The following is a 23,937-nucleotide window of genomic DNA, read 5'->3' as shown; positions in this document are numbered from 1 at the left end:
AAAGGGACTGTAACATAGAAGCAACTATTTTGTTGCTTCAGAGCACCCAATATACAAAAATCAGAGAATCTCATCTCTAATGAACACAGTTACCCACGTGGGAGTTTCCCACCTCCCAGCCCGGACCACTAAACAGGTTTATCTCAGGCTTAGCCAGAGACAATTCTGCTAGTGCCCCTGTAGGAACCGAGCAGCAACATCACACCCATGGGTGTCAATTGCTTCTACAACCTGAAGAATAATAAAGCAAGTCTGAATTCTGCAAACTATTATCTGCGACAGACATCAAGGAATGAAAAAAAAAATACCCTCTTATTTCATTATGTGCTGTATATTTCCTACTTCTCACAGTTCAGTGGCCGTTTAAAGATCTAAGTAGTTTTGAAGAGGCAAACCATGATTGACATTAACAAAAATAAGCTTTTTTATCTGCCAAACAGGTTTTATACTCCAGTATCTACTAAAGGTGAACTAACTTGTAGTAAGTTGTGTTAATTAATTTAAGAAATCTGTTTTAAACACACTATGCTTTATCAAGAGCCCAATCCCAAAAATTACTCAGCTCCTGTAAGAGAAAATAATCTGCATTACAAGCAGAGCAGCCTCCTTCAGGCCAATGCTATCAATGCTACTAAATATCAAATGTTGTTCATTATTGAAGAATGTCAGCATCAGAAGAGAAGGCCAAGTCAAACAAAAATAATTTCAAATAAAAACATAGCACTACACCTTCAAGCTCACTCAATACTGGCAGATTGCCAATAGGACAGAATTCCAGGAAAAAAGCTTTTCCTATATAAGAGGCTGTATTAATTCAGCAACTGATCTTGTAGAAGCTTAACGATAGTTACTGCCACAGTTGTGTATCTTCTGTAAGTGAGTGAGTGAATAAATAAGTGAGTTTTCCACCCTGATCCTCCTCCTCCCTAAATTCACCTCACTAAAATATAGCATTCATATTCAGAATTCAGCTGGGTTAGGAAAACAGGAAAGCAACTGAACAATAGCAACAAAAGAAATGTTGGCCTACTTGTTTTTGCTTTTTAAAAAGCCAGTAATAAGTGGCTTTTGAATCAAAAACCCAAGTATTACCTTTAATTTCCTATTTAGCTTGCAGCAGTATCTGTAGACCATTGCCAGATTGAGTGGTCCAAAGTCTGCATAGAAACTGTTAGAAGAAATGAGAAAACTTGTACATGACCCCAGTAAATACCTTTTTTTTAAACAAGATACACAAAGTTGTAATAATATACATGTGATATATGTACATCATTCTAAAAACAAGCATGCTCTCTTACATAAATACATACTGTTTTGTTGGAGGAAATGTTTTGTCATCTTAAACATGGACTACATTTTTTTTATTTTACACAGCACCCCAGACTTTAAGAACTATTTCTCACTACTGTATCACTCTATGACAAAAGTTTTTAAACTCTATTTAAAGAGGACCTCATAAGCTTTACTTTAAAAGAAGGCAACTTGTGCTACAGAAAAGTGAACACAGAGAATAAATATTTATTAGTGTATTAAAAACCAGCAAGCATGCCCTTGATCAAAACTATTTGAAGAATTAGCAACATTCCACGTCATGTGAAAGACAAACACTGTTCACTACAGGGGAAATAATATATCCATTGTCAGCTCATAAAGGCTTGAATTGACTTTACCATTTTCTTGTCTGATTCTAGGAAGTTCAGACATTCCACTAAATACATGAGGAACCAAAGACACCCCTTTTAGTCTGGCAGTACAATGTGCACTTCTAAATTTATAAGGCTGTATCATGTTTCTGTGTCTTCGAACAAGAATGGGTACAATGAAAGCTTCTTTTTTGAAGATGTTTTTAAGAAATCCTGATGGGAAAGCAAGAAACCCTTCAAAAGCCTATAAATCATCATGGCACGAAGTCTTAGAAGACCAAACTCATGGAATTAATTCTCCAAGGAGACTAATTCCTCACTGCTGTTGTTCTGACTAATTTATTTCTGTCAAAAAAGGAAAAAACCCCTAACTTGGTACTTACTTCTCATACACAAGTTCATCATCAATGCAGAAATAATGGGTATTTGCAGCTCCACTCTTTGGTTTTTGGTAGAGAATTGCAAAATAAAGGCGATCTGAAATGCAAGAAAATTGGAAGCTTTTATAAACATAATGATTTTCTGCTGAAACTCTGAAGTATTACTTGTCAATGGGACAACATTAAACGGTTTAGAGTGAAGAAAAGCTTCTTTTAAGTATTAAATCAGTTATTATTATTTCTCCAGTGTTAAACAAACAAGGCACACAAAGATTGAGGCTTTTTGCTCAGCAGCATTCCCATAATCCACAGCTCTTTAGTGTTCTTTCCCAAAGTGTTCCTTGTTTGACGATTTTGCAAAATAGCAGGAGCCTGACTTGCACCCACACACACAACAGACACCTCCTTTATCAGGTTTGGTTCCACACCAAATACCAATGCACACACACCACCCCTCAGACTAAAGCACAAATCCCTCTGCACCTCTGATTCCCTACATTAAACTAAATGGTGAAGCACACTCACACCAAACACAGGCACTCCTTTCTGCAAAGCCATGATTTTGACAGTAGTGCCATACAAATTAAAGCCTGCAGGTAACAGACTCGGGAGGTATCCAACATGCTACCCATGGGAGCACCAGCCAAGCCCCATCTGGACATCTCCAACTGAATTCTCATCCCCATCCCAGCCGCCCCTTCAAAGCCTGTGTGTCTGCAGGCAGGAGACATCTTGTACTTGCCCTGGCTTCCTTTGTTAAGCTGAGGGGAAAAAAATGCCAGTGGTATTCACATAGATATAAATTACTTTTATGGCCGGGGAAGTTGAAGCCCCAGTGAACTTTAAACACTGACTGTGCTCCTGCTATAAATTGCTGTGCTTGGGGTAATTGGTCAATAAAAATTGAGGCTTGCAGCACCACTGCAATACTTGTCTTCCTCCTGCTGAGAAAATATCATCATAAAGTATTTGAATTAAAATTCAGACCTAAAAGGAAAGCTTTTTTTTTTTTTCAAATTAATTTCCTAGAACAGATATTATGTAAGTATCAAAACAGATCACGTGTATTATTTCAAAACATGATCTGTGGTGAGGAAAATCTGTATGTCAGTTTTTATACAGCAGAGGGGGAAAAAAATCACTTCAAGCTTCAAAAAAGCATAATCCATGACCACCACTTAGAAATCATCACCTGTATCTTGAAAATACATATCCAGGTACACCCTGAAAGGAGTTACCATATCTATATTTCAACAGTCACATGCTCAGTGCTCACCTACACACACTAGGATCTCAAGGGTGAGGGCAGAAAAGTCCACCAAAAAGAGTACAATTTCTTAATGCTTTTTTCAGCAGAACAGCAGCCCAGTGTGAGTGGTTTGGCTTAAACATGTACAGATCAGGAGCAACACTGGGATGTATAGTACCGCCTAAGCAACTCAGGCACCAACCTCCTTACTTTCTAGCAGAAGCAAGGCATCCAACTTGCTTAATTAATTTCTAATAGACCCATTCAGTAGCAGAGCAACTTCAAGTACTAAATGTGCTGCTTCTGTACTTCCAAGCACTTACCAAATAATTCCCTAAAAGCAAGACAAAGGATAAATGTGTGCATTTTTAAGAAGTGACTAAACTGCCCACAAAGTGAATTATGTGGGGAGAAGCAAGTGCACTGATACTTCAGCTGAGTGCAAAATATGCTGACAAAAACTGCTTCATAGAGAGGCAGTCCTGGGGTGGACTTTTGCGGGTAGCTCCCCACCACGGTGTTAATCATTGAGCTCTGTCAAGGTGGATTTGAATTAATTAGAAACTGTAACAGGCATCCCTGGGCAATACTAAAAAAAGAAAAAGAAAAAAAAATAACAAGGGAGAAAAAGGAAAAAGAAAAAAAAAAGGGGGGAGAAAAAAGAAAAAAAAAGGAAAAAGAAGGCAAGAAAAAAGAAAAAAAGTGGAAAACAAGGTAAAAAGCTGCTTTGCTGACTTCCTTCCCTCTGCTCTGAGAATGACAGCTAATGTATGCAGGAGAACCAAGGGCAAGGGAGGAAGCAGAAAGGAGAACTGAGAGAACGTGATATCTAGGGATTGTATTTAAACTGGCATTGCTAGATTAAACACATGTCACTGCAGCCCCAAGCTATAATTTCACACCACTTCTAAACTGATTTAATGGCTAGCTGCCACCAGGTTCCTTAGAAGGAAAAATCTACTGAGTTAGTTCACTGAACCAGCCTGCTGGGGGTTAAGAGCAGGAATATGCAGCCAAAATTTTTCCCTCCATGGCATCTGTCCTTAAGTGCCAGTCTAATTATTGACTAGACTGAGCTCTCCCTCTTCATTGTACATAAACAATAACCACATCAAAGTCTGGGAAAAATGGCAGTAGTACTCAAACTGAGTTCCTTGGGTACTCAAACACCACCTTTTTACCTTTTTGCACTTCAGCTTCTTCAAAGAAACTTTACATCACTTTTGAAAATATAAAAGTACTTTGCAAAGAGCAATCCAAAATCTTCAAATACAAAAGGAGGACAAAAATGAAAATATATATAGTTTGCACAGGTCAAAGACCTAAAATAATTTAGCATTTTGCTCCAAACCCAGATTTGGAATAAAAGAATCACGTGCATCCTCAGTGCTCATACTGTTACTGAAATGCTTCTGCAGCTTGCAAAAATGTCCAGCAAAAATAAGAATTCCTATCCTGAGCAAGCAGTGTGTATGTGGCCTTCAGAACTGCTATTGGCAATGGTTCTGCTCTGGTATCTCTGAACTGTGCTCATTGTTGCTATTCTTAAAACACCTGAAAGAAACTTGAGTTTAATGAGTTTACAGAAGTACCTCACAATAAGAGCAGTGTGAGTCAAATGCCAATATCCTGACAAGCTGTCCACTCCTATGCACTGCTAACAATTAATCCCTATTATGTAAACAGCAGGCTCCATCTTTTTAACATGTTTCCTATGGGGAGATTTTGGAATGAAGAAATTTCCTGTAAGTGTATTTACCCTTCTACTGATTTACCAGTCCAGCATCTGACAAATGCTGTATTACTCACCACGTCTGTTTTTACCTGTTTTTTTTTTACCAAACACATTCCAAGTTCTATTTAATAAAGGATTAGCGTGTTGTGATTTTTTTAACAGAAATTAAGAGAAAGGAGAATTCCTTCATTAAGGATCGGATTGCAGGATTGAAAGTTTATACATAAAATACACTCAAGCACTGATCATTTGATTTCACTAGGATTTCACAAAGGTTTGGACTACCAGGAGCAAGGCTTCCCTCTCATTATCTTCGTACTTCCTTTGCTAATTTTAGCTCTTTAGTATTTCATTTACATATAGTGCACTTGAGCACTTCCTAATTCCTGCAAATTTCTGATAAAAAATCATCCTAAAACTATCAAACTAGAGCAGACCTTTCTAATCATCTCTCAGAAGAACGACAGAGTAGGGCTCACGGCCTTACAGGCTGCATCTGCTCTGCAATTAAGAGATATGGCTGCAGCATTTTAGATATACTTCAAATACACTTAATTTTATCAGCCTTATATAACAGAACAGTTAAAATACATAAGCACGGATGTCACTGCAGGCATTTAATTTGAGTTACTGCTGGTAACTCAGCTAGAGAGACTAAAGGGAGCACACACAAGACTGTCCAAGCTGATTGCAGTGTTACAGAAGGAAAAGCACTCTGCTTGTTTATCAGAGCCACAGCGTTCTGTGGAAATAGATGTGTAGAAAATTGAGAGCTACCACTTCAAAATCACATTAATGTGAATTTAGAGATGAAAAAAATAATCTCCTTCCTTTACTCTTAACAGGCCTGATGCTTCTCAGGTTGTGCTGCACAGGCCTTCAAGAAAGAAACTTCATTAATTCAAGAATTACAGTTGGCCTTGATCATCTTAGAGGCTTCTTCCAACCTAAGTGATTCTATGATTTTAAGCGACAACTAAATATTAAATAGGCATTAGTGGCAGGACTAGCTTGCATATGATCAGCAAACATTACTTAATGCAAACAGAAATTCCACAGTTCTATTGTAAAATAGATGTCCTAGATGAGAAACTCAGTGACTGACAGTACAACAAACCCCAGTGTTAGTCTGTTTTGATCACCAGGAATGTAACCAAAGAGGAGTGTATTTCTGAATTCAGAGCTGGTATATACAATTTTGTTGTGTTTGACTTAAAAAACTTCAACATATTTGTTTAAGATTTTTAGTCTTCCTATCCTTGAAAAATTTCATTAAGTGATCATCACTATGATATTTCAAATTCAGCTAATGATAGACTTGCCAATTGGAACAACAGCCTGGAATCTGAAAAGGAAAATAAAAGTACACTAAAAAGATAAAGGAACTTTTTTTTAAACAAAAAACTATGAGAGCCTTATTTTCAGTGCCATGTCATGACTGATTGATACTATTATTTTGCTTACATAGAGTGCTTCCACTCTGCTGCTCTTGACTGACACACAAGACTGCACATGTTCAGGCACTTTTAGTGCTGGATTAGACACTAAAAGCCTTAAACATGTATTTAAAATCTTAGCTTTGGAGAAAACTCACAAGTAAGTGAGGTCATATTGATAAAAGAGTAAACACAGTTTTTGTACTGAGACAGCTGCATAATAAAAATGAATTGAAAATGTTGAGAGTTAAAATATTTGAAGCTTAATGATACTTATTAGAAGTGTCATTAGCATTCTAGAAAAATAGTTTTCTATTGGGTACACAAAGTTTATAATGACCAGCACTCCTGGAAAAAGACAACTTAAGGGTTTGAAAAAAATAACAAACTGCAATACAAAACCAAATAAAACAACCCACATATCAATGAATACATTAAAATGAATATTTAATTATCAACTCCTAATGACAATATAAGCAAAATTATTCTCAATGAAGACAAACAAAATAGGTATGTACACTGTAGCTTAGAGCATCCTTTAAGATGTTCAATTCTGTAAACAAAATACGTATACATTCAACAGGAAGAACAAACACCAAGAAATTATCCATGACACTATATCACTTAAAATTTAATTCCATATCTAGTTATCGTAGTTATTTAATTTTAGAATTTACTACACAAAAAAGGTGAGAGAGAAACCCACACATTTTGCCTGAAGTTTATGCATTATAATTCCACATCTTCTTTAAAATGCTCTTTATAAAATAAGAGCAATGAGAAAGAAAAGGAGCTGAGGAAAGGAAATGAACAGCTTCCAAGCGTCTCACAGAGCATTGCTAAATTTTATTTAGATCATATAAATTACTTCTCTCAGAGATCAGAAGGATATGGGAATATGCTTCTAATAAACAGACTAAATGCATTCAGTTCCAGCAAATTGGATTCATACCAGCAAGCCTCATGCACTAGTTGACAAAGAGAAAATGATAAAGCTTACCATGCAGCTTAACAGACTAAAATGAACAACTTTTTAAAAGGACAGCTTTCCTGAATTAGTCTTACTAGTAACCAAGAATATTTAGACAGTTCTGATTAATAGTTATTCTGACATATGGCTGATGCATACAATTAATTACAAAATAAGGAAGTGCAATGATTACTGTAAGTATTGTGGGAATAAAATACCTAGAATGGATTTGAAACTTTGCCGTCTGTGAATGTAACATCACACAACAAAAGATCCATAAATCTTTATAGCAATTTTGGTTTATGTTCTGCTTCTGTCTTTTGCAAAGATGAAAATAAGGGTAGCCTGAGGTGTTTTTAATAAGTTTGGCACTGTTTCTCTAAGCAGATAAGCTAACGCAGACCTCTCAGCCTTTAAAATGGTTCAAATATTTACCAGTATGTCCATTTTTGAGAATAAGACCTTATGCTTTGTCTCCAGTACACAGCTATTAATTAGCTTCTCGAAACTGCATTATGAGAAGGCAAAACTGCCATTTCAAACCTTGACAGAACTTTAAAACAGCTGAACAAAAAGGTAAGCCTGTTAGCTTATTCTTTTAAGATTTCGCTTTAAATAAACAAGTATGACATAGCAGCAAACTAAACATTAGACTATAATTTGAATCAGAACTAGAAATTGGACAATAAAGAGCAGCCACTGTGCACAGCAAGATCAAAAAAAAAAAGAAGTATTCTTAAATATAATAATCAAATTTACTTTAATCAAAGTAAAGTTAATTAAAGTGCACTTTAATCAAATTTACTACACTAGGTACTGCTGCACATGGTGAAATCCCACTGAAAAAACACAGGTCAAAGCCTCGGTGCTCTACTGAATTTAAAAAGGTAAACACTTTCTTGAAGGAGAAAATACAGTAATTTAATGGGCTTGTTGATGCCAGACACACGTTACCAGGTCAAAGCAACTGCTTCATGAGAATGGTTACAGAGATCTGTTGGCTGGAGATGTGAGCTGGACACGGCTGCGTGGTAATACTGGCAGTAAAATCACTTTGATAGTAAAAAGTCATTATCTGTTACAAGAGGGGTTTCCACAACTGACCTTAAAATCATACTATCATCATGTCCTATAGGAACAGTTGCTGCAACAGAAACAAAATGCATATGGAGTTGTTGGAGCTTTAGAGTTCTGTAGATAAGTACACCATTATGTTTCTCAGTGTAGATTAGGCCTAAAATGCTGATTTTTTTGGCTGGAATATTTAGGATTTTATGTGCTGACAGTATTAAAGCTTTTTAAAAAGAAGAATCCGGTATGCTTTGGCAGTTTACATTCTTTCTACGTTGCTATGACAAATTTTCAAAACAAAATCTTACGGTTTTCTATACATACACTTATGTAGGAGACACACTAGTTAATATAAGGAACCATGTTTTTACCACAGAAATAAAAGGTACATTGGTGCCTTTTCTTCATGTTTGCTCTTTATATTTTTGCTTGCTCTATCCACAGATATTTTCCACACCCTTCACAAAGATGTGCCGGGAGGGATAGTTCTTGCTTTTTATGAGAAGTTGTAAATACACTAAAATTCTGAGATTATGACATATGACTTAAAAAGTAATTTTTGCTGTTGTTTTTGCCTTTAGGCAAACTAAACTCAAGCCCATCTTTCAGATGGGGAGCTCAAACCTAAACACAGAATGTTCTGGCTGTGATCCAACAGGCTTCTTAAAAGAGGCAGACTCATGTGCCAACACAAAGCGCGGCTCGGAGCCTGGAGTCACGGAAAGGAGGGAGGACACTGAGCAATCCTGCCTGCACAAGCTGTTGGCACTTGCATGTCAAAGGGAGGTGCGACGTTCGCCCACTATTTTACTCATTAGCCGGCAAGCCCGATATAACGGCATCAGGAGAAACAAATATCTGCATCTATCTATACATGTATCTATATATAATAGATACAGACAGATTAGATACAGATATATTTGTGCGTGCGTGCGTATATACACATTCCCCCAACACATGGAGAAACATGCTACTTTTTCCACCCCACAACGTGTTGAACGGCTAGAAACGCGTTTAACGTTGTTTTCCGTTCACTCTCTCTGGCAGGCAGAAAATGCCAGCGAGAGGCAATCGGGACTGGGTACGGCTCGGGCTACCGGGACACGGCAGGACGAGCTATCCCGCTGGACGAGCGGCGCAGTTCCCAACAACACTTGGCTGAGTGACACGCCAGAGCTCCGGGCTCGGGGACTGACCGGCCCACCGCCCGGACAGCAGCGCCTGCCGAGCGCCCCGGGCTCCCGCCGGGAATCGCACCGACGGCAAGTTTTCCTGCCAACCCGGCGCCGGCGCGGCGCCCACCGCCGGCGGGACGGGACACCGCGCCGGGACACCGGGAGACCCCCGCCCCCCGCGCCCCCGGCACACCCCCCTCACCCGCGATCCTCAGGCAGGTCTCCAGACCGACGGGGGGCGGCTGCCGCCGCCGCTCCGCCTCGCCCCCCGGCGCCCGCGACGCCGCGCCCCGCGTCCTCTTCAGCGCGGGCGGCGGCGGGGCTGCGCGGCGCCGCGCCTCGGCCCAGCTCTTCCGCTTCATGGCGGAGGCGGCCGCGGCGCTACGATCCCCTCATGCCGCGGGGACCCAGCGGCCGGAGGGAGGGGAGGGACCCCGCGGCGGCGAGGGCGGCGGCGGCGGCTGACGCGTCCCTGCGGACACCGCCCCCTCCCGCCGCACCTGGGCCCCGCAGCCCGGCGGAGCGCCCGCCGCACCCCCAACGGCCGCCCCTGATTGGGGCGCGCGGTGTGGCGTCACCGGCGCGGAGCGGCGGGGGGGGGTGACGTCATGGCGGCCGCGGTAACAGGTGGGCCGGGGCACGCGTCCCCCCGCCCCCGCTGCCGCGGCACCGCCTGTCTGGGCGCGCGGCCGGCCCGCGCTGCTGACGTGGCGCCGGCTGCCCCCGGCGGGGAGCGCGGCCCGGCCCGGCCCGGCCCGGGGACTCCGCTCCGGCCCCGCTCCGGCCCCGCTCCCGCCCCGCTCCTGCCCCGCGGCCTCGCAGCCCTCCAGGTGCCCCTCCTGACGCGTAGCGAGAGAGGAGCCCGAGCACTCGGTACTTTGTAAAGCCAGCTCAAAACAGTCCAGTTGCATGCAGTCTTCTGGTCTGAACGTTAAATGGGCTGATCCGGAAAGTTTAAATAACTGTGTTTGAATCTGCCTCTTAGATACAGCCATGCTTTACAATATGCAGTTATTTTAAATGGCCGTAGCACTAAACCAAGCCGGTAGGTAAAACAACTTCTGAGAACCACTCCCTTCCCACCGCCGTCTAATGGCCGTGATGAAAGCCCTGGAGGGAGTATTCTACCATCTGCTGAGTGTGCGTATTTATGGAGGAAAACCTGCTGGAAACATTCTAGTAGCCACTATTCACTGCGTGACTTTTTAAAAAATATCCTTTCTAAATAACACCAGTCACCTAAAATTCTTCTGACACTTCGGAAACAAATTCTCCCAAGGGTGACTGTGGCCATCGTTGTTCCAATTCATTATGAATGTGAGAGTCATTGTCTGGCAGGGGTCAAGCAAACTGTCTCAAGCTGTGGCCAGATGCAAAAGGCAGGGCCAATGCCCTGATTAGGACACCTCAGCTCTTCTGCTGAATCCTCCTCTCTCTTCCTGTCTCCTTTTTTTCGTCTGCAGTTTGTGAGTCTTTCTGAAGAAGTGATTTTGCTGGGATAACACAGAGGTTGTGATATGGTTCCTTTCAGTATTGAAATAATAAGGGTCGATTACTTCTACCTAAAGAGCTGTAAAACTACAGTTTAATTAACTACAATATATTTTAATCATCCATAATTTTTAGCTGTAGTTAATTTTAAAAAATGTGTTTATTAGGACCAACAGAACTATTACCGTTGTATATTCTTTTAATTTTACTAAAAGCAAAAGAAGCAGGAAGGCAGCTAGAATGTTTCCTTTAAAATCAAAAGCACCAAGAACAACTGCAAAATAAAAGTGGAACAAGAATCAGTGCCCTTAACTGTGATTATCAGGTTAATGAAGCAGAGTGGAAGCCCTACAAATCAACTGACTATTCATCATTCATTGTCTTTGCAAATAATTTTTATTTGTTTATTGTCTCTATTTTACAAACATATGAACAGTTTTCCAGCCTGCTTTTGGCTGTTTAAGTAACATGAGGCAAAGAGGCAGATGCATTCCAGAGTTCTTGGCATGCTGAAAAATATTGTTGAGCTGGGGGACTGCTGGAGGGAGGAGGCAGCTCCTTATTTGAGACTGTAGGAACAGTGGTTCATGAAAAGCAGGCTTCACTCCCCTGTGAACCTGAGCTGTCTGTCCCAGTCTGTTATGCCGAGTTTGAGGAAGCCTCTGGCCAGCCCTGAAACCACAGGGGTTCAGAGTCTGCATGTGACTACCTTTAGCCCATTGCTGTGTGCTGTTCAGTCAAAGCATGGAACTGACAACTGTATTTTGCCATTCATAAAATCCTTCTTCTAAACATGTAATATCAATATAAGGGTGTAATGAATAAGTTGCTGAGACATAGTATCTTTAATAGAATTACATTGTTCAGTATTGTTATGTTATTTACACGAGCCTTTTATTTTTTACCAAGGAACAGTGCACTTAATTTCACATGCTCTTAATGGTGTAAAGCTTTCCAGACCTTGCTCTGGGCCTGCCAGTGACCTTAATGAATGCAGGAACAAACATCTTCACAAAATGCCATTTCACAATTGCATTAAAGTTTAAAAGGGGTGAAAATTTGCAGTTGAGACATGTATGTATGGTAACATTTTACAGTGAGGGTCAAAGATCAAAGGCTGCAGAGAAGAATATGCTCCTCCATAAATCTTGGACATTTTTTTCAAATTGCTAAAAAGTGTATCCTAGATGAAAGAGTGCACGTCTACTTTAATGAAGCCAATAAATGTTGAACATAAACATCTGTAGATAAATGAATAATATGAAATATGCCAGAACTGCAAACCATGCTGAGAGAATGCTGTTATGCTTACTTCAGTTGTCTGAAACAGAAATAACTAAGAACAATTTATTCTGAGACCTCTTGCTCTGAGAGAAAATATGAACATACAAAGGAAGAACATCCTGCTGCAAATCTTCATAGGAACACAAACAATTCGGCTTACTCCAAAACCAATAATCTGATCAGATAAAAATTTAAGACCCACCCCTCTCTGTTCTTACAGACCCATGTTTTTGTATCACACAAAAGAACTGCAGACAATACAGGATGATGTATTTAAAATTTTTATTTGAATTTTTGAAATGTGTTTCATAACTTCTGCCGCTGCCAGATGCAAATGAAGTCCAGGTGTTCAAAACTGTGGCTTTTCAAGGTGTATTTCAATACAAAATTGTCATACAGTGCTGGAAGCTTTAAAACAGTGCTGAAAAGTCTTGGATTGAAAGCCAGTGTTGATCTGCTGAAGGCAGGAATCCCAAGTTCTTCCTGAGCAAAATCTGATTTCTTACCTTAGTGCACCCTGAACAACGATGTTTAAAAAAACACTGGCAAGTTTGTCTGATGAGCCAATAATAAGCTCCAGGATTTTTTGCAATCAGTCTGAGTTGTGTTTTGTTTTTTAATGTCTTGTACTCAATGGAAATAGCACTTTTATATCCATCTCTAGTGTCAGGCAGTTTATTCTATGCTCTGATTTTCTACATAAGGTTTCAGATGTCCCACAAAGAAGCAACAGAAGCAATGCTTGTTGTAATTCACCAGAGAGCTGTTCTTGTAGAGCACAAATTTACAAAAAAAGTATACATTGCTTCAGTGTCATATGTCAATAATCTGGGGTTTGTTTGAGAAATTCACTGTTTTAACTCCTGCCAGCTGCAAGATTGTATTAATGGGAACATGATCCAACCTGTTTTTATCAAGGTGCAAAAAATGAACGTCGTTGCCTGGAATGAGAATAACATGTAAATTATTGAATAACATATTTATTTATTCAAAGATGTAAGTGTATTGAAGCAGCATTCTGACTACCTACCAGTTACCATACAAATGTGTACTAGTTCTGTAGACTGCACGTATTCTGTATTTTAAGCAATGACAAAATGTTTTTTTAATTATATTAAAGAAGCAAGGAACATTGACACACTTAACTACTTTAAATCTGCTGTAGCAGGATGTTTCCTAATAATGTGGTGACTGTCATGTTGCAATTCCCCCTTCATACTCTACCCCTCTAATAAAACCACATTAAATGTCTCAAATCACATGTGAACGCAGAATGTAGGTAAATACCACAATGTCAAGAAAACCCTCCAGACTTTGAGGCAGTTGTTCCATCACTGATCCAACCAATTTCTGTGGTACTGTGATCAGGTTTATGCCACCTCTGTGGGAGATGGGACTATGCGATGACACTCTGCAGATTTCTTCATGCGACAGAAATCACACAGTTCAACACCAGACTGTCTCCTTGGGACCCACAGAGACAGAAGGCGAAATGGCAGCAAACAGCTAAAGGAGACAGTGGTGACTTTCACACAAAACAAAGCAGCTCACCTGGGCCTAAAATCAAAGCTCCTCCCTGCTGAGCAGGGTCTCCTTGAAAATCAAAAGCTGGGCCAGTCATTGCTCTCCATATACTTCTAATACTTCCCAGAAGAGTGTTTGATTTCACATGAGGGCTCCGAACTAAACAAAACCACAAAACACTTGTTATAGGGAAATATGAAAGTATATAAGAGCAACAACAATTAACAGCTCCTATGAATACTTTAGAGATTCCTGAGTACCAGTGTTTCCACAAAATATAGCCTGCGAGACACAATCTGGTGGGCAACTAATTTTCTCTTTACATTGTGATCGCACAGTTTTATCAGACCATTTCTGTTTTGTTTGTGAAAGTCTAAATAAGGTGGGAAAATCATTCTTACCTGATGCTTTATTACCTTCACCTCTTTTCATCCCAAGTATTTTATAAATTTCTCTTTGTGGATCTACATACATTTCATGTGTATATCCTGTTAAACTGCAAAAAGGCTGCAAAATATAGGCATAGACATAGATAGACACAGAAAAATAAAGTAATATTTGTAAGGTTAAGGCAGTCACTAGCTAGGGTTTACTGACAACAGCAAAAATACCAACACCCTGCCAGCTTCATGCTCCCCCCTCTTATTTGAAAGCTGTGTATTTGTTAGTTATGTTAAAGTACAAAATTTTTAGCTTCAAAGCTTCTATTAAAACAAAGCTTCCAGTGAAATCAAGAAAGGATGTTTCCTTAGCAACTCCTGGTGGCTTTTAAACTGCAAGTTTTAATTATTTGTTTTAGTCATGTATTACTATTTGAATTGCCTCATGAACACTATCCTTTTTTCCTGATGCAAGACTACCTTTTCATGCAAACCAAATCCCTCAGTACAGACCAAGAGGACATAATAGAGGATTCATTGTATTTAATGACCACTTTATTTACCTTGATGTGATGATATGATGACTGTCCAATAACTATAAGCCTCACATTTGATTCCTAGAACAGAAGATGGGTATTGAAGCTGTAAAGAGGAAGTGGGTGTCCTACATGACTTCAAAACATTGCCAGAATCTGGTGTGCCAAATTAGTGATCACAGTGCACTGACTTAAAATTATTTGACGTTAACATAACTTCCATGTTTGGAGACTGTACTTTTGTATATCACCCACAATTAGCAGCAACATTAATTTTTTTAAGTGAAAAATTATTTTTAAATATAACTTTTAAATTACAGTTGTGTAATCTTTAAGTTTCCTGTAGTATTGATAGGATTGTCTTTTCAATTAATTGCACCATGATATGATTTTGGAAACTCAACATTTCCACTCAATTGCACCTTCATCCAAAGAAGAAGCACAAAAATTATGGTGCCCAAACATTTGGGATTTACATATATGGACCCATTGGTAGATATAACTTGCATTTATATGCACTGCTGTTTTTTGCAGATGCAGCCTTAGGCCTGAGTCTGTAAAACGGAGCCCAGAATTGAAGTTCATTTAGATATCACTAAAACCAGTCCTAAATATAAGGTTGTTGTATTACATATTTGCCTTTCCCATATAAAATAATTTTGCTAGTTGTGAAAAGAAGCCCTCCTAAAATCAGAATCCTTGCATTAAGAAATGCCCATTCTTAACTGACATTTCAGACTCTCTAAACACATTTATTTGAGGAGCCAAATTAAGAAAATGTCCTTTTGAGTAACACTGATCAAACAGTTAAGAAGTGTCTGTCCTGAGAAGGGAACCTGACAAAGAAATTGCCCCTTTTTGTCCTCATAATTCCTAATCCATCTCAGATGGACCCCTTTTTGTCCTCATAATTCCTAATCCATCTCAGATGGACTTAGATGGAGTTGCCATCAGCAATGACCTGAGTCTCTGTCATTGGCCACGCTGCTGTTGGGAATAAAGTACGGCAGAATTTCAATCAGCAGTCTAGAAGAGACAGATTGACCTTCCACATTTAGCAGGAGATCATTGTCTTCTCTGGCATCTCCTACCGCCTAAAAAACTCATATTGATGGCAACCCCTGCCCACTCTACTTCTGTTTTCTGTCACTGTCATTCCTGTTTGTGCAGCTGCCCTGGAGAGCAGGACACACTACTAATGTACTTTACATATCACCATAGAAAAAAATCCTGTTTTTAATCCAGATAAATTTTCTGATCTTGTTCTGTGCACATCTGCTGGCCCTACTAGCATAATGGGAAGGGCGGTAGTTAGCAGTCAGAAGACAGCTGTCCAGGGCACTACTAATACTGAAAGAAATGCCTGTCAGATGTTGTCTAACTGTTCTGAGCACAACAGTAAAAGGAGCACCAAGCTAATAGGGCAGGGAGAAATAATGCTGTTCCAACAGAGCGTGCAGTGCCATAAATCCTTTCCTGTGTCTCCTAGGCAGATTCATTACTGCTATTGGAGCAAACAATGAAAGTGCTTCTTCTGAGCCTTTTTTTTTTTATTCCTCGAAGCTTTATGTAAGTGCATAGCTGGACATAACAGATCTGCTTGATTGCGGCCACAAACACATTAAGAGCAGAGTACTTACTTGTAAAAATGCCTTGGGGACTTTTGCCAGATCTTCTACGTACTCCTTGCAGGTGTAACACAAAAAGTTCTGCAACGTACCCAATTGAATGTGTCAGAAACAGATACAACTGCATAGACAGGAAGCAGCAGACTTTGGACACACACCACTTTGGAGGTGATCAGGAACAAGGAATGGGAAAAATTCCAACCACAAAACTTGGATTCGGATACTGGTTTAACCCAAGCCTGAACAAGGACACTGGGCCTGCGGCCTTGCAAATATTTTTATCTCTAGATATTTTAGTAATGTGATAGCTGGCTCGACAGCCGGGAAATCAAGGAACACGATACTTGTTTCCCTAAACACCCAGCTGAAGAAGTATTTCCTTTCTAGTAAATAGTGTTTCACTTTACCAAAGAACAGGGGTCTCAGGAGCAGCACGGCTCTCCTTTGTGTTCCTGCCCAGCCTGCTAAGCCCCCGCACCCCCGTCCTCCCACAGCCCCGCCGGGAGCCGGGCTGGGCCCCGCGACGGCCCCTCCTCACCCGCACGAACAGCACGATCGCTTTCTGCTCCGCGTATAGGGCCTGGAAGGGGACACTCCTGCCATCCGCGTCCAGCACCGGGCAGCGGGCGGCCTCCCGCAGCTGCTCCTGCTCCGGCCGCCGCCCGCAGCCCCGCTCCCGCCCGACCTGCTGCGTGACCGGGGGCGCCGGCGGCCCGGCCATGGGAGCACGGAAGGGAAAGGCGGAGCTGGAGCGGAAAGGCGCCGGGCGTTGTGCGACGGCGAGGAAGCGACGGGCCCAGGACGGAGCGGAGCGGTTCGCTCCCGGCCGGGGGAGCGACCTCGGGCAGCCGCGCCGAGGCCCAGGAGGAGGCGGGGGATTCGGATGGAGAGAGCGAGCAACCTGCGGCCCAACCCGCTGCGCGTCCGTCAGCCAGAGACGGGGTGCAGTTTGTGCCCGAGAAACACAGGAGAGTCACCCGGAGCTTCCCAGGAATGGTGTGCAAGCAGGAGCAGTGACATGGCCGCACGGCCCTCGAGGTCGGCGTTCTTTTTGCGGGAGGCCGCAGCCCTGCAGAGGGCCGTAAGCGAGATGGAAAACTTGTGGAGGAGTTGTCGAGCTGCTCGGTTTTTGTGTCAGACAAAAACCGCATCAGACCCGGAGTCCCTGTTCATGCACAAGCAGAGCTTCACAGTGTCTTGACAACTGAATAGCAGATGTTCGAGTGCACGCAGAAATGAGTGAACAGTTCTTACAAAAATAAAAACACTATGTCGTTGAAGAGTATTGTAGTATTTTAGATTGTTGTGTCAGCTGAAAGCTTATGAGAATGAGGGTACTTTTCTTAGTGGGCAGAGAGAGGAAAAAGAAATATCAGAGAGAATAGGACTGGGGGGAATCCCGAGAATTTTTTCTGCTTTGTGAAACTGTCTGATTTTATTAATTCCAAAGTTTCTCTTGGCAGACTGTCGTGGGGTCTGTATGTTAGGGTGGTCCAAACTTATATCTCCTGTGCTTTGGGTTAAGCCGCTGCTTTTATATTACCAGGATTGAGCACATAGAACAGGTTAAGTCTTACATTTCAATATGTCCTCACAAGGACTTTGATTTGAAAGGTGATGAATTCAAATTAGTAAAGATTAGTAAAGAACTTCAGAAAATTGTGAAACTTACAATTCTCCAATGCAGTTGGACTCAATGATTTTAAAGATCTTTTCCAACATAAGTAATTCTATGATTCTGGAAGAATATGGTCAGTTGTTTTCATCAGGCTTCCTTGTTCAGTTATTAGTATGTTAGAAGTATGCAGCACACTTCTTCCCCTGGCAGTTCATAAACCAAACCGTGTGCTGTGTGCTGTGTGCAGCAGCCCTGTAGCTCCCTCAGCAGTACTGATGGGAGTGTGCTGCCTACCCTTGACTACTGCAGGACATAGCAAGGCAGACAACTGACAGCTTTTGACAAGCTTTGGTCTTCATCTTGAAGCTGAAGTGATGGGTAATCTTGTTGTGTTATGCCTTGTGCGGTAAGCACTGGGCAGGACTCAGGGGCACAGCTCAGGACTCGATCATCAGGAGAGCTTAAACCAGGGCCCTTGCCACTGCAGCTGGAAATCAGAAGAAGCAGTCGTATCACTGTAGGGGATCTGCTGATGAAAAGAATTGTGCCTTGTGGTGTCACAAGCTCAGAAGACACTGCCCCGGGTCAGTCTGCACATAGCTGACCTTGTGCATCCAGAGAGCTTGTTCTTTCTTGATTTGAAATGAAACCTCCTGAGGAGCCCAAGAGAGACACTCTGCCTGTCTGGGAGTGGTGGTAATCATTCCTACTAGGCCAATGAAGACTGCCTGCAGACTTTGCTTTATGTAATTTGGCCTCCTTAAACTAGCTGAAGAAGCACATCCTTAACAACTGGTTTCAGTAGTATACAAGTGAGGAACAGCAACTTTCTTTGATGGTATTTGCCAAAGCATTCTCTAAAACCCCTCAAGCACCATGTTTCTAACTTTTGGTCGAGAATCTTAAGTGTTGTGAGAATACAAATACAAATTGCTGTCACTCCCACTTTTGTAGAGAAAGGGCAGAAGGGAAGGCAGTTATACTCTAACATGTTCTCTGAAAGAAGAAACACTCAAAATTAGCGGTCATGTTTTGAAAGCTGAAGCTTAAAGCCGTTCATTAATACATGCTTAACAGAAATGCAGATGTAAATTTTTCTTAGATGGGAAGAAACAATCCATATCTGCTGAACAGTACTAACTACCTAAGTGTGCAGTCTACTAAAACTATATAATTCTTCTATGTGTGCTGTGAATAGGGAAATTTCCTTTTCTTTCCCTTCCCTCTTTTCTTTATAGCTCACAAATGTAGAAATGTGGATAACTTAAAAAAACACATTTGTCAGAGTGATGTATTTTTCATTGTCCTAAGGAGAATCAATCAGTGCATTTACATTATTAATTTTGATTCAGGATGCAAGTCACTCTTTTCATTGAAGTGCAATTTACAGTAGAGAGAAACATAGCTAATATTTAATTAATCAAGTGTTAGGTTACTTAGTACTGTGGATAAGAAATTCAAATTCCTACCATTTCAAGAGGGAAGATAGTAATTACACAAATATGGTGGTTAATTTATTTGTTCTGTATTGACTAGTGAAACAAAATACCAGCTGTAATTATGCAACATTAATTCCTTTGTATACTGCAGCTACACAAAATATTTGACAAGAGAGGTGTGGCCTGTATCAACGCCATAAATGCACTACCTTAAGTATTTGGTGTTTATTTGTAAAGCAACATGTTATTATCAATTTACTGCACAATGTACTGTTTATTTAACACAAGGATATTTGTTGTTGCTAATCTAATATTGTTTAGCTAGAGATAACAAGGTTATTACTTATCAGCAGAAATAAATTAGTGTTTACAATTCCAGGGAAAAACATCATGCTAAACACTAGTTAAGAATTAGTTGTTTATAAACTGTTGTTGTAATAACAAAGGAGTAAAAGTGTGTACTGTCTTGTAAATAAGAGAGATTCTTCTCTATAGGGATGGTGAGAGAAGTACCCCAGAGAAGTTGTGGACTCCCTGTCCCAGATAGTGTTCAAAGCCAGGCTGAATGGAACCTTGTGCAGAGGAAGGTTCCCTACCCATGGCAGGGGGCAGAACTGGATGATCTTTTAAAGTCCCATCCAACTCAAACTATCATAGAATTTTATGATTCTATGATAAGAGGCTTTTTCCTTTATGTCTGCCTTTCATTGTTCCTTTAGTCTCACAATATCCTGGAGGTATGATTGAACAGCATCATGGAGTGATTCTTCCAACCAGCAAGGACAATACCCTTTTCCTGACCCAGAGATGCGGCAACTGAGAGGCATTTTAAAAACTTGTATTCCGTTTATTGTCCAGCAAGGACAGCAATTTGGACTTTGAAGTAATTTTGCAAGAGGTGAGTTAATCTCTACTTTCACTACCTGCTGTGTGTACTCATCCTGATGTTATTTCTCATTGGTTTTGCTTCCTGTTTTGTGTCCTGTGGTTGTTTTTTTATTGTTTGTTGGTTTTGTGTGTATGGTTTTTTGTTTGGTTTGGTTTGTGCTTCTCTATTTTTGTTTATTGAGAGAAGATTGGCTGTTTGTTTTTTTTCCCTGAAGGGGGAGTTATTACCATTTCAAAGCTTGCCTAAGTTTTGCTTTTTGGCTCCATTTAAAAGTTCAAGATTATTTACCAGACTAAAGGGCTTTGTAAGTCTGGCTGCAGTGTCAGAGTATCAGTGTGTATTTCATACTGACTAACTGTTGTTTCAGAACATGGATAATAGAAATGTAATTTAAAATCTACTCAAATAGTTCAGGGATTATAATGACGTATGGAGAGAAAATATTTTTCCTGTTAAATCTGATATATTTAGTTTAGTAAAGCAAACCCTACAGAGAGAGCAGAAGTACAAACTTTACTACACAGCAAAATAACAGTATTAATTGAAACTTGCACATTTTATTTAATATAGCCTCCAGGCACAAAGAGAACTTTTAAAACTCTCTGAATTGGATCTATTCTGCTTTGCAGCTACCTACTCTGTGCTGCAAATGAGAAACAGAGATGACCATCTATGTGTCAAGCACAGTAAATTATGTGTGAAGATGCTGTTTATTTACTCTAAGTGCCACTGCTTTGAATATTTTTAAAATAACTAAGAGGTAGCAAAATACTACTGAAATAGATGAGACATGGTCAAAAAACAAATAACAGATATGCTACAATCCAGACAGGCCAAACAGAATTGTCTTGTATCTTGTTAGCAATAAGGCTCTTAGAAAGTAAGCTAATTATCTTTAGTGTAAACCAGATGAGAGGATTAAGAAATAAAGAATGTGAAAAAAAGCAGATGTGATTTCATGGAGTGTCCAGGGAAAATTAAGCCTCACTTAAGACTGGTGTCTTGCAAAGTAAACAAAAACTTATTGAAAACTTTAGATACTGTTCCTTTTTTAACTTCTACCCACCCCCCCTTCATTTTTTGCTTATATGGAAAAGTGTGTTGTGAGAAGGCTATAGTTCCCAGCTACTATTTTCTATATTTCCTATGTTCTTAGAGAGTTGGAGGTATACTTAGCAGTAGATTCAGTTCAAATGGCTCTTTTGTTTATGGCAACATTGATATTTAGCTACAGTTAGGAATTTCCTTCTTGGGGCCAGTGGATGGTATAATATTTTTGCTGGAGGCTAATAGCTTTTGCTGATTATAGCACACACTTGAAACAGATCTCATTTATTTCTTGGTGTATAATTAAGAGTAGCATCACTTTAGCATCAGACATATCTCTTGAGCCTCTTTGCTAGAGGAATCAATTAGAAACCCAGGCCAGTTCTCATAAAGAGGTGGATTTGATTTTTTCGCAAGCTTGCCTGACTGTATCCTAAGGACTACAAATGCATGACCCATGTCCACTCTTCTGTCTTTCAAATTTGGCTAAAATGTGTTGCCTCTCTTAATATTGACTGGCTGAGATGATGTATGTGCCAAACTCTGATGGAGTAAGCCACAGTTTTCATTTAGTGGGTACTTTCTTAAGAAATTATTTAAATAAGAAAAGGAGTCCAAAGATAAAAGTGTCTAATGCCCATGTGAACCCTTAATCAGAAGCTTTAGACATTACAGCTTTCCAGCTGGCTCTCCTAGGAGGGCCTTTAAAATCCTCTCCAGTGGAAATAATGTGTTTGGTTTGTTAACAATGAAAGCGTCTACTGCAGCCGGTAAAATTCATGCTGGAGCTGAGGTGGAGGGCCTAGCCCTGAAAGCCTTTTCAGGCTGGGGTTCATGTAGATGCTGGCATGGATCCTGCACTTGGTGCTTTGAGAGATAATCGTTGGCTTACGGCTCAAAAATATGGCCCCTTCTGTGCCTTCAACATTTAAGCAAGAAAGCTGGTTTTCCTTATGTTGTTTGCACCATAATTTTGTTACTTACTTCAACAAAGATGTCAATCTGCTCCAGATTTTTCTTTCTTAATAAAGCTATTTATTCTTTCCCTATTTTCAATTCCTATTTTCAATTATCTTTTTAATATATTTCGAATGCAGTCATTTGTTTATGTACAAAACTAGCAGTTAAAGTGAAGATCAGAAAAAAAAGGCAAATATAGATACATGGAATACTTTAGTTGGAGACAACCATAAATTAACATATATTAACATATCAGCTAAACCACAAATTCTTTAACTAAAATGTCTGTAAATGTAAAATAAGTGTTATCTTTCTTTGCATATTGGTGAAAGGCCATTCAAATGAATTCAAATTTATGTACTGTTGTTTCATTACATCATCATCTTTCATGTTACAAGTTAGAATGTGCAATGTCCTTCTGTCTGCAACCTAAGATTTCACATGTAAAAGCTAAAGAATACAGTGTACAAAACCAAAATCTATTAAAAAAGAAGAAGAAAATAATGGCAAAAGAATGAAAATTCCCTCTAAGCTCTATTTTTCTTTTTTTTAATTTTCCTCATTGTTCCTCAATAAAATGTTTGCAACAATTTTAACTTTGTTTTCTTGATGCTAATGTTTATGCATCAATCATTTGTTAAAAGCAGCTACTGCCATTTCTGCATAGTACGAGTCACGTTTTTTTTTAAACTGAATTGACTTGTGTTTTCTCCAGAGAATGATCAACAGCCCCTGTTTAAAAATTCTCATTAGGCACTGTAGCATTCAAGCTGTGGCCCTGCCGTGGTTTCCAATGTCTTGAAATAGAACCCTAGTGATTTCAGTATCAGTTTGATCATACAAATATATTAGCTAGATGTCATAACAATCAATCTGCAAAACGTATGTGTTTCTGTGGTGCTGCTATCATTAATTCTACAAAGGGAAATCCTTTAAAGAAGTACTAGTTGTTGTTTGAAAATATCAGAAGAGAGAAAATATCTGACTTACAGTCCAAATGGGATCAACACAGCTGCGTCTGGAATTACTGTACCAGCAGGAATCTCTTCTTGCTAATGTAATTTGTGTGACCCTTTCTGAGTAGTAATTGCTGTGTTGTTTTTCTTAAATGAAAAGCCCGTATGACAGAAAAGAATGAATCAGAATGGAAGAATTCGTATTCCTTTCTACTGCTTAGTGGACTGCTAATTGCTAAAGCAGGCAAGTCAGGGATTGTTTGTATGTATTTATTTGTTTAAACAAAATTTTAAAATAAATTTTGATTGTCTTGGTCTATTGAAATATTTAACTTATTCTAAAAATGACTTCAGGAGGTATGGTCCACTTGGAAATACACATATAAGTATTTTTCCCCATTATACATTTTTTATGTGTGTGTCTATCTGCTTTGGAATGCTGCTTCTGTGGCCTGTTCTCTGCCTGTGTCTTGTGGCAGTGACTTTTGCATAAAAGCATTGACAAAATGCTATAGAAAATCATACT

At 40.0% G+C, this 23,937-nt stretch overlaps 2 protein-coding genes across 4 annotated transcripts in view; both read right to left on the bottom strand.

The window, feature by feature from the left end:
• CDC14B (cell division cycle 14B) overlaps positions 1-10,041 on the bottom strand; it is a 43,894-nt gene extending 33,853 nt beyond the window's left edge. For all 3 annotated transcript variants that reach the window (XR_009275929.1, XM_058823368.1, XM_058823369.1), the window contains exons 1-3: positions 9,862-10,041; positions 2,027-2,120; positions 1,093-1,168 (exon numbers count right to left, since the gene is read on the bottom strand). Coding sequence is in view for 2 of the 3 variants with exons in the window: in XM_058823368.1 (XP_058679351.1) it covers positions 1,093-1,168; positions 2,027-2,120; positions 9,862-10,021 (330 nt within the window). In the remaining variant the exon portion in view is untranslated. The remainder of the gene's footprint in view (positions 1-1,092; positions 1,169-2,026; positions 2,121-9,861) is intronic.
• A 2,702-nt stretch (positions 10,042-12,743) lies between these two features.
• Positions 12,744-17,267, bottom strand: PRXL2C (peroxiredoxin like 2C). Its single transcript, XM_058824058.1, has 6 exons — positions 17,041-17,267; positions 16,515-16,583; positions 14,902-14,955; positions 14,360-14,465; positions 13,986-14,117; positions 12,744-13,375 (listed from the first exon to the last, which is right to left on the bottom strand). The coding sequence occupies exons 1-6, from the start codon at positions 17,221-17,223 to the stop codon at positions 13,248-13,250; spliced, it is 672 nt and encodes a 223-aa protein (XP_058680041.1). The 5' UTR covers positions 17,224-17,267; the 3' UTR covers positions 12,744-13,247.
• Positions 17,268-23,937: the final 6,670 nt, after the last annotated feature.

This window comes from Ammospiza caudacuta, chromosome Z (assembly GCF_027887145.1).
Source record: "Ammospiza caudacuta isolate bAmmCau1 chromosome Z, bAmmCau1.pri, whole genome shotgun sequence".
NCBI classification, from domain to species: domain Eukaryota; kingdom Metazoa; phylum Chordata; class Aves; order Passeriformes; family Passerellidae; genus Ammospiza; species Ammospiza caudacuta.
Note: the sequence above shows the minus strand (reverse complement) of the source record. Positions and strands in the feature narration are given on the sequence as shown.

Coding starts and splice junctions, on each gene's coding strand:
- PRXL2C (XM_058824058.1), bottom strand. CDS start 17,223: ATGGCCGGGCCGCCGGCGCCCCCGGTCACGCAGCAGGTCGGGCGGGAG. Junction 16,584..17,040: donor CGATCGTGCTGTTCGTGCGG/GTGAGGAGGGGC, acceptor GGTACGTTGCAG/AACTTTTTGTGTTACACCTG. Junction 13,376..13,985: donor AGCTTTGATTTTAGGCCCAG/GTGAGCTGCTTT, acceptor TTCTCATTCCAG/GCAACGACGTTCATTTTTTG.